Source organism: Leopardus geoffroyi, chromosome A2 (assembly GCF_018350155.1).
Source record: "Leopardus geoffroyi isolate Oge1 chromosome A2, O.geoffroyi_Oge1_pat1.0, whole genome shotgun sequence".
Taxonomy (NCBI): domain Eukaryota; kingdom Metazoa; phylum Chordata; class Mammalia; order Carnivora; family Felidae; genus Leopardus; species Leopardus geoffroyi.
The window spans coordinates 18,424,139-18,440,622 of NC_059331.1; the positions used below are offsets into that span (position 1 = coordinate 18,424,139).

Consider the following 16,484-nt stretch of genomic DNA (forward strand, 5'->3'; position numbering starts at 1 on the left):
GGAGTTTGAGCCCTGCATCAGGCTCTGTGCTAACAGCTCAGAGCCTGGAGCCTGCTCTGGGTTCTGTGTCTCCCTCTCTCTCTGCCCCTCCCGACTCACACTCGCTTGCTCTCTCTCTCTCCCTCCCTCAAAAATAAACATTAAAAAAAACACAAGAATTGATTAGGACATTCCACTGTCTCATAGGAAGATAAAATATAAATAAGCTGAAGGCAAAATGTTTTACTAGAGCTGAAACATTACAGAGGAAAGATCAGGATAACGAGATAGTAGAAAAAACAAAAAACACTATCACTGTACATGTGTACATACTAATTATAACTCTTCAAACTCAAAAATTGAGTTTGATCAAAGGTTTTTTTCTACATCTATTGAGATGATCATAGGGCTTTCTCCTTTATGTGAGAAATTAATTTTTCAGGTGTCAAACCAACCTAGTTCTGCCGTTACAAACCCCACCTGTTCTACCACTTTCATCTATATTGTTGAATTTGATTTGCTAAAATTTCATTTACATTATTTGTGTCTATAGTTATGAGACATGATCGTCTAAAATTTTCCTTTTTTTCAAAATTCCTAGTCAGGGCACCTGGCTGGCTTAGTGGGTGAAGCACGCACCTCTTGATCTCAGGGTTGTGAGTTCGAGTCCCATGTTGGGTATAGAGACTACTTAAAAAAATCTTTAAGGGACATCTGGGTGGCTCAGTCAGTTAAATGTCTGAGTCTAGATATTGGCTCAGGTCATGATCTCTAGGTTCATGAGTTCAAGCCCCACATGGGGCTCTGTGCTGACAGTATGGAGACTGCTTGAGATTCCCTTTCTCTCTCTGCCCCTTCCCCACTCACGCACACACGTGCATTCCCTCTCTCGAAAATAAATGTTTTATTTTTATTTATTTATTTATTTTTTTTTTCAACGTTTATTTATTTTTGGGACAGAGAGAGACAGAGCATGAACGGGGGAGGGTCAGAGAGAGAGAGGGAGACACAGAATCGGAAACAGGCTCCAGGCTCTGAGCCATCAGCCCAGAGCCTGACGCGGGGCTCGAACTCACGGACCGTGAGATCGTGACCTGGCTGAAGTCGGACGCTTAACCGACTGCGCCACCCAGGCGCCCCTCGAAAATAAATGTTTTAAAATAAATAAATAAATAAATAAATAAATATATAAATAAAATCTTAAATTTGTCAGCTAAATTGTCTAATTTAATGGCATAAAGTTGTTCCACTATCGTCTCATCTTTTTAATGGCTATAGGATCTGTAGTGATAGTCCTTTTTCATTCCCAGCTTTAGTCATGTCTATTCTTTTATTCCTGATCAGTTTCTCTGAGCATTTCTGTCAATTTAAGTTTTTGTTTTTTTGTTTTTTCCCCAAAGAATCACATTTAGTTGTACTTTTAATCAGCTTTGTATTTCACTGATTTCTGTTCTTCTATTATTTCCCTCTTCCCACTTTCTCTGGGTTTCATTTGTTCTTTTCCTAGCATTAGGAAATAGAAACTTAAATTATAGAATTTACCCTTTCTTCTTTTTCCTGATATTTACATGTGGAGCTATAAATCTCCTCGTTGTTATCTTCATCCAATAGTCGAGGAAAATTGAGGATACAAAAGAGTTGAGAAAACCTACCCATGAAAGGCCAAATCTCAAGGTTCTTTTCTTTAGTACTCAGCTCTTCCCATCTCATCACAGTGGAGAAAAACAACTTCAAAACCCAAGAGTCACCTACTTTTTAACGTATTTTTTAATCTTTTCCTTTATACTCCAAGAAACTTCCAAGTTAGATTGTAAGTCCTGTGGGTACAAAAACCATGTCTGATTTGCTCACCACTGAGTCTCTATGTATAATAAAGAATCTGGCCTTGTCCAAAGAGAAAGTCTGGCTTTTGCCCTCGGCTTCTGGGAAGTACTCTGTTGATCCTTGGAATGTTATCCCTGACAGGAGTATCTTTGTTTGCCTGGAGGTCTTTAGTTAGTCGTAATATAGAATCTAACACTGTGATTTAGGGTGGTGGTGGCCACACTTACACGGTCATCTTAGGGTAGAGAGCCAGCCACTCTGGAAAGACCAACAATGTGACTTGGTGGGGCAGGTGTGGGGAGGCTTGGGTCACATCCTATCAATAGTCTACCTGGGCACCCAATCAATCAATCAATCAAGCCATGAAAATAAAGTACTGATAAAAATTCTGGACACCAAAGCTCAGGTGAGTTTACATATTTGGCAACACCCCATGCTTAATGTTACAAATCAATGCTAGAAGAGTTATGCATTCTGACTCAACAGACAACAACAGAAGCTCTGCACTGGGGACCCTCCAGGACTCCTATTTGCTCCTTTCCATGGCTAATTTTAACTTGTATACTTTTCCTATAATAAACCCCAACGGTGAGTATAATAGTTTTAAGTGAGTCTGTGAGTCCTTCTAGCAAATTATCGAAACTGAAGGTGGTCTTGGGGACTCCCAAACTTGCAGTTGGTGTCAGAAGTGAAAGCAGTCTTGGGAACTGTGCTCTCCTAACTTTCTAACTGGACCCTAACTCCAGCCCATGTCCACCACAGTACTGTCACATAGTATGCCCAAATAATTTTTTTTTTTCTCTAAGCAGGCTTTACCCAGCATGGAGCCCAAAGCAGAGCTTGAACTCATGACCCTGGGAACAAAATCTGAGCTGAGATCAAGAGTCAGACACTTAACCAACTGAGCCCCCCAGGCACCCCTGTCCCAATAAATATTTGATCAATGAACAAATGAAGTATCAAAGGGAGGATATGGGGATTCTGCACAATCAGGGGCATGATATAAGCTATCTTTGGTGAAAAGATGGCATGAGCTGCTGGGAGTTCTCATTCTATCAGAAACCAACCAGGCAAATACTCCAATATTTTCTGACCATTCCCTAATGGTCAAAATATTTTAATGCAAAACCAAACCCAGAACTGATTAGGAAGACATTTTGGGGTCATTAACACTGATGAGGCCCTTCTGTACTAACAGGTGGGAGGTTCCCTGACAGGGGTCCTTGAAGTATTAACAAAGGGTAGGCAAGGACCCATGGGAAAGGATCCTCCCAACATTTTAGCATGCCTTTCTTAACCAAGCCACAGTCCTGTGAAGAAGCAGTGTTATTTAGATGGTAGTTCCCCTCTACCTGTAAAGCAGAGTTCATGAAGCAAGTGTTCCCCAGGTTTCCAAGTCCGCAGAGCCCAGGCTGTATGTGAGACGATGGAGACTCCTGACAATTATACGAAGCAGAGAAGGCAGATCCACTGGAAAACACAATCCACAATAGCAATAAAAGCGAGTGCTGTACACATGCCCTCAGGATGCCTTTTTGGGCTCCTCCAGGGCTTCTAGAATTTTTATCTGGAAATAACCTCATGATACAAGTTCTTTCTACTCCCCTCGCCAGCCCTCAGGCCACACCCCTTCGCCCACCCCTGCCCTTGATGTGACATAATGGCAGGTTACCACCTGCTACATCCTTAAGGGGAGAAACGCTATCTGAGTTTTCTTAGGCTTTTGGCGAATGCTAACTGTGTATCCCTCTAGAAGGCTAACTGCCATGTGACTCCAGGAAAGAACATGTGGTTGCCAAGATCAAGGGCTCACACTTGCCACCACCCACCAGGCCACACTAAGTCCTGACTGGGCCTGAGTATTCATGCACACTGTCTCACCTCACCCTCCTCCTCCACTCTATCCCTGCTGTGTGGCAGGCACTCCTGAGATGCTTGCACAAAGAATCAAAGCCATCCAGAGGGGGATATAGGCAGGGCTCTCCCAAAGCAGAGAACCATTCCCTCACAGCTCTTTTGCCATATGGCCAACCCATCCCTTCATAGACAAAAGCAGTGACTCCCCAGGACCACCAGTGACTTAGGCTGTGGGCAAAACAGCAGCTCATAGAAGAACAAACAATGTAAGTGAGAATGAGGAGGCACACTCTATGGTGGGTAGGAAACAGAGCAAGAAACCACATGCACCACGTCCCCACTGGGAACCCCAATCCCACTGTGCTTAGTGTGGCAACAGAGCTCTCCAGGTACAGCCTGGGAAAGGACCCAGAGGGAGGGAAGTGAAGTGAAAGGGCCTGCTCTTACCCCCTGCTGACACCGGAACTGTGCATCCCAGAGGTGTTAGTGCTATCACCATTTGCAATGGAAGAGGCAGACACTGAGGAATAGGGACTTGCTGATGATGTTGGAGAGGTAGGAAAATTTCTGCTAGGTGCAGTGCTTGATCTGGGAGAGAGAAGCAGAGACAATGCTACTGACTTTCTGCAAAAGCAAGCCCCAATGAATGCTTTAGGTCTCTTCTTAAGAAATAAATGTTCTCCACATTCAGTTATTTAAAATAAACTACAAAAGGCCTACTTTCATACTACTTCAAGATAAATTTTATTTAAGTGAGAGTCAAGAGATTAATTGGCCTTCCTGGTCTCATTCATCTGCATGGTCACCCACTGAATCTCTCAGGAGGATAAACCACAAGGTTGATCTTTAGGGCATCCTGGTTTGATTTATAAATCATAAGCTTCCCTGAACTTTAAGAGTTACCAGTGAAAGACACAGAAAAATGGCAATAAGACATAAATATCCAAGAATACCTGACCCAAAATGAACAGCTGGCTAAAAATACATACGCAAATAAAATTTACATATGTAAATTTACAATGTAAATATATATATAAACACATATATAAACAAATATGAACAGGAAAATGGTAATTTGGTTTCACTACGCTATTCAAGGAAAATTGCTTTTGCTTCCTCAAATTTATCAAATGTGAGTAATCTGTTTCAAAGGCTGGCCTAATATGTTTCAATATTTTTCACAGCATCTTATTTTAGATTTATACCAACTTTCAGAATAATTAATTCAGGGGCTAAATGCCCCAAATATTAAATTGGTATGAGTTTTATCAACTTTCTACTAAAATCTGTATAAGAACTTGTAGAAGAAAGTGAATCATTCTGAATCGTTTTGAGTATGTACAAATGTGATTTTTCCTTCTAGGCTTGGGGTTATTTTAGAGAATCATTACAGAAAATGATTATAATATGCCCCAGCAAAGAGCCCAACCTCATGAGATCTGATCTCAACCAGGGTTCTCTGCAAGAAGAAAGTGAAAAATGGCAGCAGAGATAAGGAGTACCCACACCTACAGTGCAGACATTAGGAAACTATCGAGGGGCCTAAAGGGGAATCAGGAACTGAGTTCTGCTCCACACTGAGGTCACAGTGAGGGAGAGGGAAAGAGAACTCCCCAGCCTCTCATCTTCCCATTGAGAAATGTACCTTCTCTAATGCTGAAGAGCATTTGCTTCACAGAGCCTCATCCTCATGCTGCCAAGAAGTCCAAGAACTCAGGTAGCTCATTAAACGAGAACGGTCAGGGCCAAGGACACTCTCTTCCACCAGACAGGTAACTTTAGCACATATCTGAAGCCTGTCCAATGTGATGCAGGTATTCCCAGCCTACTATGTAGGGAGGAAAGTCACTACCCACGGTTGGTCTAATATGGCATACTGTTATCTCAGTTCTGTTGACAGGTACTACAGGATGGTGAAATTCAAAATCTGATGTGCAGAACCTAAAGGCATATAGTGTCACACTTCCCTTTTTAGTAACTATTCACTGGTAACTTATGCTTTTTCTTTGAACTTAAAAGGGCAAAAATCCACAGAAGCCATAACCAAGACCTGTCAATTTCTTAAACAGAACATTTCTCCTTAAAATGAAAGAAAACAAAAAAAAAATTTGACATTTAAAATGTTCTAGAAAATGCTGTATTTTCAGAATAAATTCAGTTTGAAAAAAAAATCTAATGATGAATATGTAAGATTTCTTTTTTTTTTTAATTTTTATTTACTTTTGAGAGAGAGGGAGAGACAGAGCGTGAGCAGGGGAGGGGCAGAGAGAGAGGGAAACACCGAATCCAAAGCAGGCTCCAAGCTCTGAGCTTTCAGCACAGAGCCCGATGCAGGGCTCCAACTCACAAACTGCACCTGAATTCACAAAACTCAGATCATGACCTGAGCCGAAGTGAGGCGAAGTCAGAAGCTCAGTCGACTGAGCCACCCAGACGCCCCAGGATTTCTTTTTATATGCTTGAAAATTTACATATGACAAAGTTGTTCTTAAACTCTACCCTTGACAGACAAAAGCAAGACCTCTGAAGAGTGACTATCTGGGAACTGCCTGGGCACTTGTCACTTGCCATTAGGCAGCTTTAGAGCACAACCTGGGGCACTGAAGGCTGGCAAATAGGGAACTGGTGGGAAACATCTGACTCTCAAGCGTACATATTAGGTGAAGCAAGACCCCACTGGGTCCCATGCCACAAACACTCTGAAAACAGAGACTACAGCTCCAAATAAGGATCCCTCTGCTCCTTTAAAAGACGCTGGCCAAGCCTCTGGTCTCCCAGTACCTTTCTGTTGAGATATTTCCTGCTCCTAGGCACATCCAGTCCTTACCAATCATGACTAGAACCTGCTCTGAACCCATGACTGAAGCCCTGTAGCACACCCATGCCTGCCCTCCTTGCTCGACCATGCTCTGCATGCTTCTCAGTTGTTCTCCAGGCTGAGGGCTGCTCTGGGGATGCGCCCACCCTTTAGGGGTGACCTCAAGTAGCCAGAGTCTAGCACCTGGTATTATCATTAAGGTAACAATGAATTCTTAGGCAGAATCCTCACTGCCTTCACAACAACCTTAGCTGGGCTCACCCCACACCAATGCTGTTAACTCTCATCTGTGTGCGCCCACATCTCCACTTCAGGAACACTGGCCTCTTCTAGTTCTGGGCAGGCAGCCTTGAAAAGGAGTCATGGTGGAGAGCTAATCAGGCCTTAGCAACTTCAGGCAAGTTAAGTCAGAGGGAATTAGAGAGAGAAAGAGAGAGAAAGGAGGCCAGCTCTACAGAAAATCTTTGAAGCATGAGAAAATGGTCTTAAAATGTTCAAAATTTATTAGGTGGCCCTCTCTAATAAAGAGCTGAACAGAAACAATTTAGGAAGTTTTCCTGCCACAATACATGTCAAGCTGACTCTATAGGTAGGTTTAAAAAAAAAAAAAAGGATTAGGCCAATCAATGACTTCCCCTGAATGACACATTCACTTGATGTATTTTCCCATTCTTTCCAGGTTAACCCTGGGTCTGCTTGACAGATGATGTATTACTTAATATGGCTGGTCTGAGAGTTTTGATTAGTGAGTTTAACTCATTTATAGTTGTTTTTGTTTTTTTTTGTTTTTTTTGTTTTTCAACGTTTATTTATTTTTGGGACAGAGAGACACAGAGCATGAACGGGGGAGGGGCAGAGAGAGAGGGAGACACAGAATCGTAAACAGGCTCCAGGCTCTGAGCCATCAGCCCAGAGCCTGACGTGGGGCTCGAACTCACGGACCGCGAGATCGTGACCTGGCTGAAGTCGGACGCTTAACCGACTGCGCCACCCAGGCGCCCCAACAGATGATGTATTACTTAATATCGCTGGTCTGAGAGTTTTGATTAGTGAGTTTAACTCATTTATAGTTGTTTTAATCACTATTCTACATGGCCTTAATTCAGCCTTCTTATCTCATGTTTTCTAATTACCAAACTTTTCAGTTCTTTCTTTTCCTTTTTTTGCCCTCAATTTCCCTTCTTAGGTGTGACAGTTTCCTAGTTGTATCCTAGGGTGCTGTGATTTATAATAAATATATTTTTGATCTTGTTCAAAATTCCTGGTACACAGCCCCTAAAACACTTGTAATTTCCTCAGTGATAAGAGCAATGGAAGCATCTTTTGTTATATTTGTGTTTTTTTGTCCTTGGTTCCTGAAATAGTTTCAAGGTGATAAAAGTGAAAGTTGTCATGTTATTTCCAACAAGCACTTTTCAACCATACCTCAGTTTTTGTTAATCACTTTTGGAAAATCACAAAGAATGGGGGCCAGTTGCCAGGAGATCTAACCATGTGATTAGAGGGTTGGAACTTACAGCCACACACCCCCACCCTTGAGGAGGCAATAAAGGTTGGCAATCTGAATTCAGTTACCAATGGCCAAATCATTTAATCAATCATGCCTACTTACTGAGACCTCCACAAAAATCCCTGACGTATGGGAATTTTGGAGAGCTTCCAGGTTGGTGAACATGTGGAGGTGCTAGAAGGATGGCATGCCTGAACAGGGCATAGCAGCTCTTCACCCCTTCCCTATAACCACCTGGTTCTTCTTCCATCTCACCGTTCCCAGGTTATAGCCTTTTGTAACAAACTGGTCATCTAGTGAATAAACTGTTTCCCTGAGTTCTGTAAACTATTCTAGCAAACTACTGAGCCCAAGGAGGGATCATGGGAACCTGTGATTTATAGCCAGTTGGCCCAAGCACAGGTAACAACCTGGACTTAGAACTGGGATCTAAAATGGGCCAGTCTGATTGGACTGAGCCCTTAACCTGTGGGATCTGATGCTACCTCCAGGTAGATAGTGTCAGAATTGAGTGAAATTCCAGAACACCCAGCTGGTGTCAGAGAACTGGATGGTGTGGGGAGAAAACCCACACACATTTGGTGACCATAGGAATTGGTAGAGTAGACAAGAAAAAGAGGGATTTATTTTCCCCTTTTGCCTCCCAATAAGCTATTCTGCCCTTCTTCCTTAGTTTTTGATCCCCAATTTTTAGTTAGACACCTTGCACCTCTGCTAAACAGCATTTTCCAGCCTCCCTTGAAGCCAGCTATGGTCTTATTATTGACCAAAGAGATGCAAAAGGATGTGTGACTTCTGGGAAATTTCCTTAAAAGGAAGGGTTATCTCCCTCCTGCTTCTTCCTCCTTGCTACTTGAATGCAGGTGTAACCACTGCAGCTCCAGGATCCTGGACCCACAGGGGACTACCTTTGAAGTAGAAGCTGCACACGGTAAGGCAACACAATAAGAGCGGCTGGGTTTCTAATGATACCAGCACTGGACTACCCATCTCAGAAGTTCTTTTTGGAAAGACCTCAGCATCTTTCTTCACAAACTGATCGTCTAGTCTTTCTTAACTGCCAGCAAACCTTTCCTAATCGACACAGTGTATTTCAAAGATATACATTCTATTTTAGATTTCTGGCAGTTACTCCATTAACTTATTAGGACCTGTAACTATTTTTATTTTTCCCTATCAATTACTTAAACTTGTAACTATCTACATTTCTCCACAAGAGAAAGGGCGGATGACATTCCCATCTCTCTCTGCTTTTTACTGCCTCCCATTTCCTCACTTGCCTTCCATGTTGGGATTACCCAGAATTTACTTCTGGACTGCTTTTGCTATGGATTGCTTTCTTAAATTTTTCTTCTTATTAAACTTTTTAGCAAAGAATTACATAGAGAATGCATAAACCATCTAAGTAAAAAATCAAGAAATTTTCATCAAGTGAATACATCTATATAACCAGAACCCTGACTCTGAAGCAGGACAGCACTAAACCTCTGGTGTCCTCTTCATACTCCCTTTAGTTACGATTCTTCCCACAGCTAACCACTACCATGACCTTGAGCCCCCTAGATGAGCTTTGCCTGTTCTTGAACTTCCCATCAAGAGAATACAGTATGCTGTTTTATGTCTGGCTTCTCTCATTCAGCATTGGTCACGACACTCAATGTTGTCGAGGCCCTGCAGAATTCCAGTGTGACTATGCCTCAATTAACCTATCCACTCTATTTTGGTGGATGGACATCTGGGTTAACTCCAGTGAGTATGATAAGCAGTGCTGTTGTGAACATCTTTGAACTTATCTTTAAGTGAACATGAGATGTATTTCTGTTGGCAGTATGCCTAGGAGTGGATCGTTGAGTTACAGAATAAATACACAGAATTCTTCATTTAGCATGGGTTGCCAAGTCTTCTAAAATCACACCAATTTATATGCCCCATCGGCAGGGTCCAACAATTTGGGGTGCTCCACACCTCAACATCACTTGGTACTGTCCATCTTTTTCACTAAGCCATTCAGGTGGGTGTGCAGAAGCACTGTGTTGTGGTTTTAATTTGCCATCTCTGGATGACTGCTGAGGTTGACACCTCTCCATAAGCTCACAAGCCATTGGACATCCTCTTTTATAAAGTAACTGTTAAAGATTTTTTGCCCCTTCTACTAATGGAGTTGTCTTTTTCTTACTGACTTAAGGCATTTCTTCAAACTTCTGAATAAAAGCAATTTCAGACATATGTATTGCAGGTATCTTTTCTCACCCTGTGGCTAGCCTTTTTACGCTTTGATGAACAGAAGTTCTTAACTTAAAAGTCACCCCCTTTATCCATTTCCTCCTCCGTGGTTTGTGGTGCCGTGTCTCCTCTCTTGTGTCAAAAATCTTTGCTTACTCCAAAATCACAAAGCCCTTGCTTTTCTGGCCAACAGAATATTTTCCCAGGTATGTGCTCTCTCTCACACGTTATGGATGTTACTGCAAGCGCCTGAGTTCTAACAGTAGCTTCCACATAGGAGCTCTGTGTAGAAAATCTTCCAAGGTCATCTACGCTAAAGAAAAAAATTATTTCATCTTTACATTTAAGTAATAGTTTTGTAGGGTATAAAATTCTGCTTTTAAAATTTTACTTTTGGGGCACCTGTGTGGCTCAGTAGATTAAGCGTCCGACTCTTAATTTTGGTTGGGTCATGATCTCACTGTGGGTTTCAGCCGTGTCAGGCTCTGCACTGACAGTGTGGAGCCTGCTTGAGATTCTTTCTTTCTCTTTCTCTTTCTCTTTCTCTTTCTCTTTCTCTCTCTCTCTCTCTCTCTCTCTCTCTCCCCCCCCTCTACCCCATGCACACTCTCTGTCTCTCAAATAAGCATTTTATATATATTATACATATATATATTATATATTATATGCATTATATACATATTTGTATATATAAAATATATTCATATATATACGTACATGTATATATGTACACACACACACACACACACACACATACATATTTTAAGAAAGTTATTTTGACACTGACAAAGTAGCTCTCAGATCTACTGGTGCTACTGAGAAGTTTGATACTAATCTGCTTCTTATTCCTTTGTGACTTTTTCTTTCAATAAGATGTGGAATTTTCTCTACATCTCCATTGTTAAACTTTTACTCTAGTGTGTCTAGGCGTGGGCTTTCTTCCTTCCATCTGTCGTGTTTAGCATTCTTTAAATTTCAGATCTTTCCTCTTTTGTGATCTCTGAGAAACTCTTGGTCATTTTATCCTCAAACATTTTCTTCCCCTTGCTCCAGTCATTTCCTCTCTGCTTCTGAGATACGAATACTGCCACTTCTACCCTCATCCTATAGCATTTTGCTTCTCCTAGCTTTCATCTCTTCATCCCTCCTAATGTTTTCTAGAATTCTTCAACTTGACCTTCCAACTTGTTCATTCAGCTTCAGTTACATCCATTCTGCTACTCAACCCATCTCCTGAATTCTTTGTTCCCAAGAATGCCACCCTGTTCCTGTTTCACGTACCCACCTCCTCCTTTCCTTGATGGTATTCTTTATGCTTACTCCATCCTCCTATGAGGCTGGGAACATGAATTATGCTCCCACTAGCACAGGCTGTCAATCTGCCATTTTCCTTTCATTCCAACTATACTGGTCAGCTTCTCATTATGGCTCCCTCTGAGCTCTTCACCAGGTGAGATCCCACCAGGTGAGATCTCTCCCCTTACCACACCTCCTCCAAGGAGCTCCTTACCTCCTCCAGAGGCACAGCTAGAACCGTCAACGGGGCCTACCACCTTCCCCCAAAAGCTCCTGCCATCACTCCTGGCACCACAGCCACAACAAACTCCTGTTGGTCTTCAACAAAGCCTGCTTCTGCCTCAGAACTTCCACTGCTGCTGGCACCTTTGCCTCACAATGTTATTCCTAATAAGCACTCCACTCACTGCTGATTCCTTCACCTCCTTCATAACTGTGTTCAAATGGCACCTCAGTGGGGCCTCCCCATCATCCTATTTAAATCTGCCTCTTCCCAAAGCCTACACCTGCTAATTTTCTTCCCTGATTTTTCCCCATGTGGATTTTTCTTATTTGTCATTTACTTCTCCTTGAGGATGGAGACTTTATTTACTGCTACATCCTCAGTATCTAGAACAGTACCTGGTGCCATTAGGGGAGTGGGGAAGGGAGTGTACCTCAGGAATCCCACTCTGGGCCCACTGGCCACTGGCCACACTTTGCAGAGAAACTCTAACCTTTAGGCAAATATAAGGAGACACTGTTCTTTTCTAAAAGCTATCTCCCTTGACTGGAATCTGGGACCCCAGGGTGTGGAAGGGATGGGGAGAAGCAGCACTGGGAAGAGAAAAAGGCAGAACTCTAACAGTCTCCCTTGACCAGTATATCCAGCCTCTTCTGCTCCAAACTGTCAACCCTACCTCATAGACTGGAATCCAATCACCTTCTGTCTCCCCAGGGGTTCCTCACAGTTTTTAATGTTATTTTCTCTCAGTTCTGTGGCATTTCCAGTTCCAAGAAGGGAGTCAGCAGCCAAGGCTAGCCTTCCAATTACTGTTGTCCAAATTACCAAAAATTTACTGGCTTAAAACAACACAAATTTATGAATAAACTGAATTTATATTAAAAAAAAAAAAACGTACACGCAATGCAAATTTATTATCTTAACAATTTTGCAGGTCAGAAATCCAAAATGACTCTCACTGAGCTAAAATCAAGAGCTGTATTCCTTTGTGGAGGCTCTAGGGACTTCTTAAGGCTGCCCACATTCCCTGGCTCATAGCCAGTGAAGTCTTTCTCCCATTTCATCAGTTGGACTCTGTCTGTCCCCACATCTCCTTCTCTGACTCTCATCTCCCTCGTCCATCCTGTGATTACATGGGGCCCATCCAGATAATCCAGGATAATCTCCCCATCTCAAGACCCTTAATCACATCTTAATCACTTTTGCCATGTAACCTAACATATTCAAAGGTTCTAGGGGATTAGGACGTGGACATGGAGGGTGGTATTATCCTGCCTACCACAGCTATTTTGTCAATTTGTCAGGAACTGGTGACCAGGGTTTCTAAAACTGGAGTCCATGGCTAGAGTATCTGTTAAAACCCTTGAGATTGTTGGCAAAACGCTGTGTATTCTTGAGTGTTTCTCAAGAGAGAGCAGGTAGCTTTCATGACTCTCAAAGGAGCTACGAGCCCATCAGTATGAAATAGTCCCTGTCCAAGACCTGACTGAAGGAAGAGAGCAAAGACCAACACTGTCCCCATAACTATCAGACCACAGACACAATCCCCCCACCTTCTACCATAAAAAAACATGGGGTACCTGGGTGGCTCAGTCCGTTAAACATCCGACTTTTGGTTTCGGCTCAGGTCATGATCTTGTGGGTTTGGGGGTTTGGGCCCGGCGTCAGGCTCCATGCTGAAGGTGTGGAGCCTGTCTGGGATTCATTCATTCATTCATTCTCTCTCTCTCTCTCTCTCTCTCTCTGCCCCTCCCCAACTCGTACTGTCTCTCTCTCTCTCTCAAAATAAATAAATATGGGGTGCCTGGGTGGCTCAGTCAGTTGAGCGGCCGACTTTGGCTCAGGTCACGATCTCGCGGTCCGTGAGTTCGAGCCCCGCGTCGGGCTCTGTGCTGACAGCTCGGAGCCTGGAGCCTGTTTCGGATTCTGTGTCTCCCTCTCTCTGACCCTCCCCCGTTCATGCTCTGTCTCTCTCTGTCTCAAAATTGAATAAATGTTAAAAAAAAAAATTAAAAAAAAAAAAAAAAAACCAAAACAAAACAAATAACTAAAAAAAAAAAAAAAAGAAAAACTCATGTTTCCTTTCTGTCCCCTTCTCAGGACATGCATAATTCCACACCACCCACAAACCTCTCCTGAGACAGAGATGCCTGGGGTCCCAGTTTAGCAACATTCCCCGAGTAAGCAACAATGACTAACAGGCCCATGGTTAAAAAGCGGGGTGGGATCAAACTACTACCTTTAAGTCATACAAGATCCCATGCCTGAGCCCTCTTCTTTCCCAGCCAAGCCTCTCACCACAGGTGGAGAAAATGAATGGCCTTGACAAAAACAAAGCCACCTCTTGGCAGAAAAGCATTCCCAGATCTGGGCCCCTTCTCTTCCTTCTCTCATTCTCAACAAGGAGAGGCTCACCATCTTGTTCACACACCTTGACAGCTTTCCTCAGACAGCTGCCCAGCACACTGCTCACCCAAGGCCAGGATTACAGACTCTGGATATGAAATAGCATGTTTCTTCATCTGACTCCCCAAAAATTTTTCTTAGCACAATAACTGCTTTAGGAAACAGCGTCTCTCTTACACCTGTGTGCCCACCCACAAGGGAGAAAGAGTTCACTTACTTTGACTGCAAGGTCTGCCTCGGCCATGTGCCATCTTCATTTTGGGGCTCAATTACTAGCACCTGAGTGAAAGGGAAAACCATATAAGGAATATGCAAAGCACCTCACTGCTAATGTGCTCAGAACCAGATGTCTGGCAGGTATCTGGCAGAGCTGCCTGCTGGGGCATGGCCTGAGCCCTCCTACCTGACCCTGGTACAGCCCCGCATCCTGGACAGTGTTGTCTAGCTTGCTCAGCTGCTCATAAGTGTTGCTCATGTATTTGTTCCACAGCCGTGTTTCACGCTCAGCAGGGATGTTGAACAGCTTCCGCATTTCCTTCTCGATGGTTGCTAGGGACGAGCAGAAAGATCACTCAAGGCCTTCTCCAGATGCAAGGCTAAAGGTACCCATACCGGGCAATTGCTCATCCTCCTTCCTGTTCCGAGGGTCACAGGGTGCTTTGGACCAAAAGTTCTGACTGACCTCAGCCCCATGGTGACTCCTAAGGCCACACATCTTCCACTGGCATCTTCTCGCACTCACATACCTAGAAACTTTCTCTATGCTCCTCCTTCTTTGAGGATGTGGGTCCCATTTACATAGCATATCAACAATACAGAAAGGTGAGAAAACTTATCTTTGAAGTTAAGACCCATGTGGTTTCAAATACTAGCCCTGCCACTTTCTCACAAAGATTTTTTAAGTTACTTTGACCTCTCTGAATCTGCATTTCCTCACCTTTACCACCGTATGTCAAATGGGCAGGGGCCATGCCAGGTGTTCTACAGAACACGATTCCCAGTCTTGGCTCTCTATGAGAGCAGGCTCCCACGTCAGGACTGGTAACCACAACCTGAGACTATGTGGGTAACAATTCTGAAGGGGGGGGCCTGGCTTCCCTCCCATTAGCCACAATGCCCTGCACTCTCCCAATGGATACCTGGGACCCCAGCCCAGCTACTCACCAATGGTGTCTGCCTTGCTGAAATGGCAACTCAGCACATTGGTGGGGTCACTGTTCTCACAGAGCTTCAGTTCCAGCAAATATACCTCCACTTTGCAGTGTTTGACAAACAGGCCGTGCTCCACAACCTGCAAGTAAGAGGCACAGGTGAAGGAGCAGGGGTTCCACACCGGGCAGTCTTGGAAGCAATAGGTTTTGTCAGTGGTAAAAGGCAGAATTCACACAGTTATCAGTTTCCCTAAGTGATCAGATTTTTAAAGCCACTGGCATCCATCCTAAGAGTTTAAAAATCTTTTTCCCACTCATGAGGAAAAGCGTCCGGATGGAACAACACTGCACAACAGGGAAGCCATTGTTCATCTCTAAATCAGGATCATGACGTCTCCTTTTCAAGGTTTGTCAAATGAGAGGACTAGAGAATATAGTTAAATCCCTGAGGCAGCCGAACGCTCACCACATGGCAACACTGTGGGCATTAGGAGACATCTGCAGGACACTGGCATGCCCCCAACTTTTTGATCCCTAACCCCTCTCAGGGGCCCAGGTTTCTAGCTGGAAAAGAAGGTAGCTCTGGCCCCGAACAGTGATCCTTAGAAGCATGGCCTCAGGATTGCAGCTCTTTCCTACTCTAAGAAGGGGGACTACAAACCAGACAGTGAGAAATTTACTCAATGGCTACCTATCAGCAGGCATGTGGGATCTTGTGATTTTCCCTCTGGTAGGACAAGCAAACAACTGTGGGAGTCAGAGTGGCTGGTCTTTTCATGAGTCCCATCTACCAGAGGGGTTAGGAATCCAGGTGTCTATCCCATAGCCTGTTTCCCTCAAGAGGCTATTCTCTGGCTTATAAACACCTGCTTTTTGAGACATTCAACAATGTGGCCAAAGATTCTTAAACACAGAGGCAAAAGCAGTTTCAGAAGTTTTAAGATAAACAGGAAGCAGTACATTACCGTAGGTCCCTATGACCCCAAGTAAACTTTCTCTCATACAGCCTTCCAGAAAGTGCTCTCATGGCACTGCTGGACACACCCCAAGCCATTGGGCAGCTCTGATGTTTGGAGGCCACTCACTATAACACCCCAAGTGAGCAGCCTCACTCACCACCACTCACGATCACAATTCCCTAAAGAGAACCAGAAACAAGGCCTCAAACACCTCTACTCGACCACTTAGGCACATCTA

The 16,484-nt window shown here is 43.6% G+C and overlaps 1 protein-coding gene across 6 annotated transcripts in view; it reads right to left on the reverse strand.

The window, feature by feature from the left end:
• The window catches only part of USP4 (ubiquitin specific peptidase 4), a 49,080-nt gene that overhangs the window by 23,233 nt on the left and 9,363 nt on the right, over nt 1-16,484 (reverse strand). For 5 of the 6 annotated variants that reach the window (XR_006716757.1, XR_006716758.1, XM_045496831.1 and 2 more), the window contains exons 4-8: nt 15,301-15,427; nt 14,540-14,685; nt 14,354-14,415; nt 4,108-4,248; nt 3,156-3,273 (exon numbers count right to left, since the gene is read on the reverse strand). Coding sequence is in view for 4 of the 6 variants with exons in the window: in XM_045496831.1 (XP_045352787.1) it covers nt 3,156-3,273; nt 4,108-4,248; nt 14,354-14,415; nt 14,540-14,685; nt 15,301-15,427 (594 nt within the window). In the remaining 2 variants the exon portion in view is untranslated. The remainder of the gene's footprint in view (nt 1-3,155; nt 3,274-4,107; nt 4,249-14,353; nt 14,416-14,539; nt 14,686-15,300; nt 15,428-16,484) is intronic. The other variant, XM_045496832.1, reaches the window with a different exon arrangement.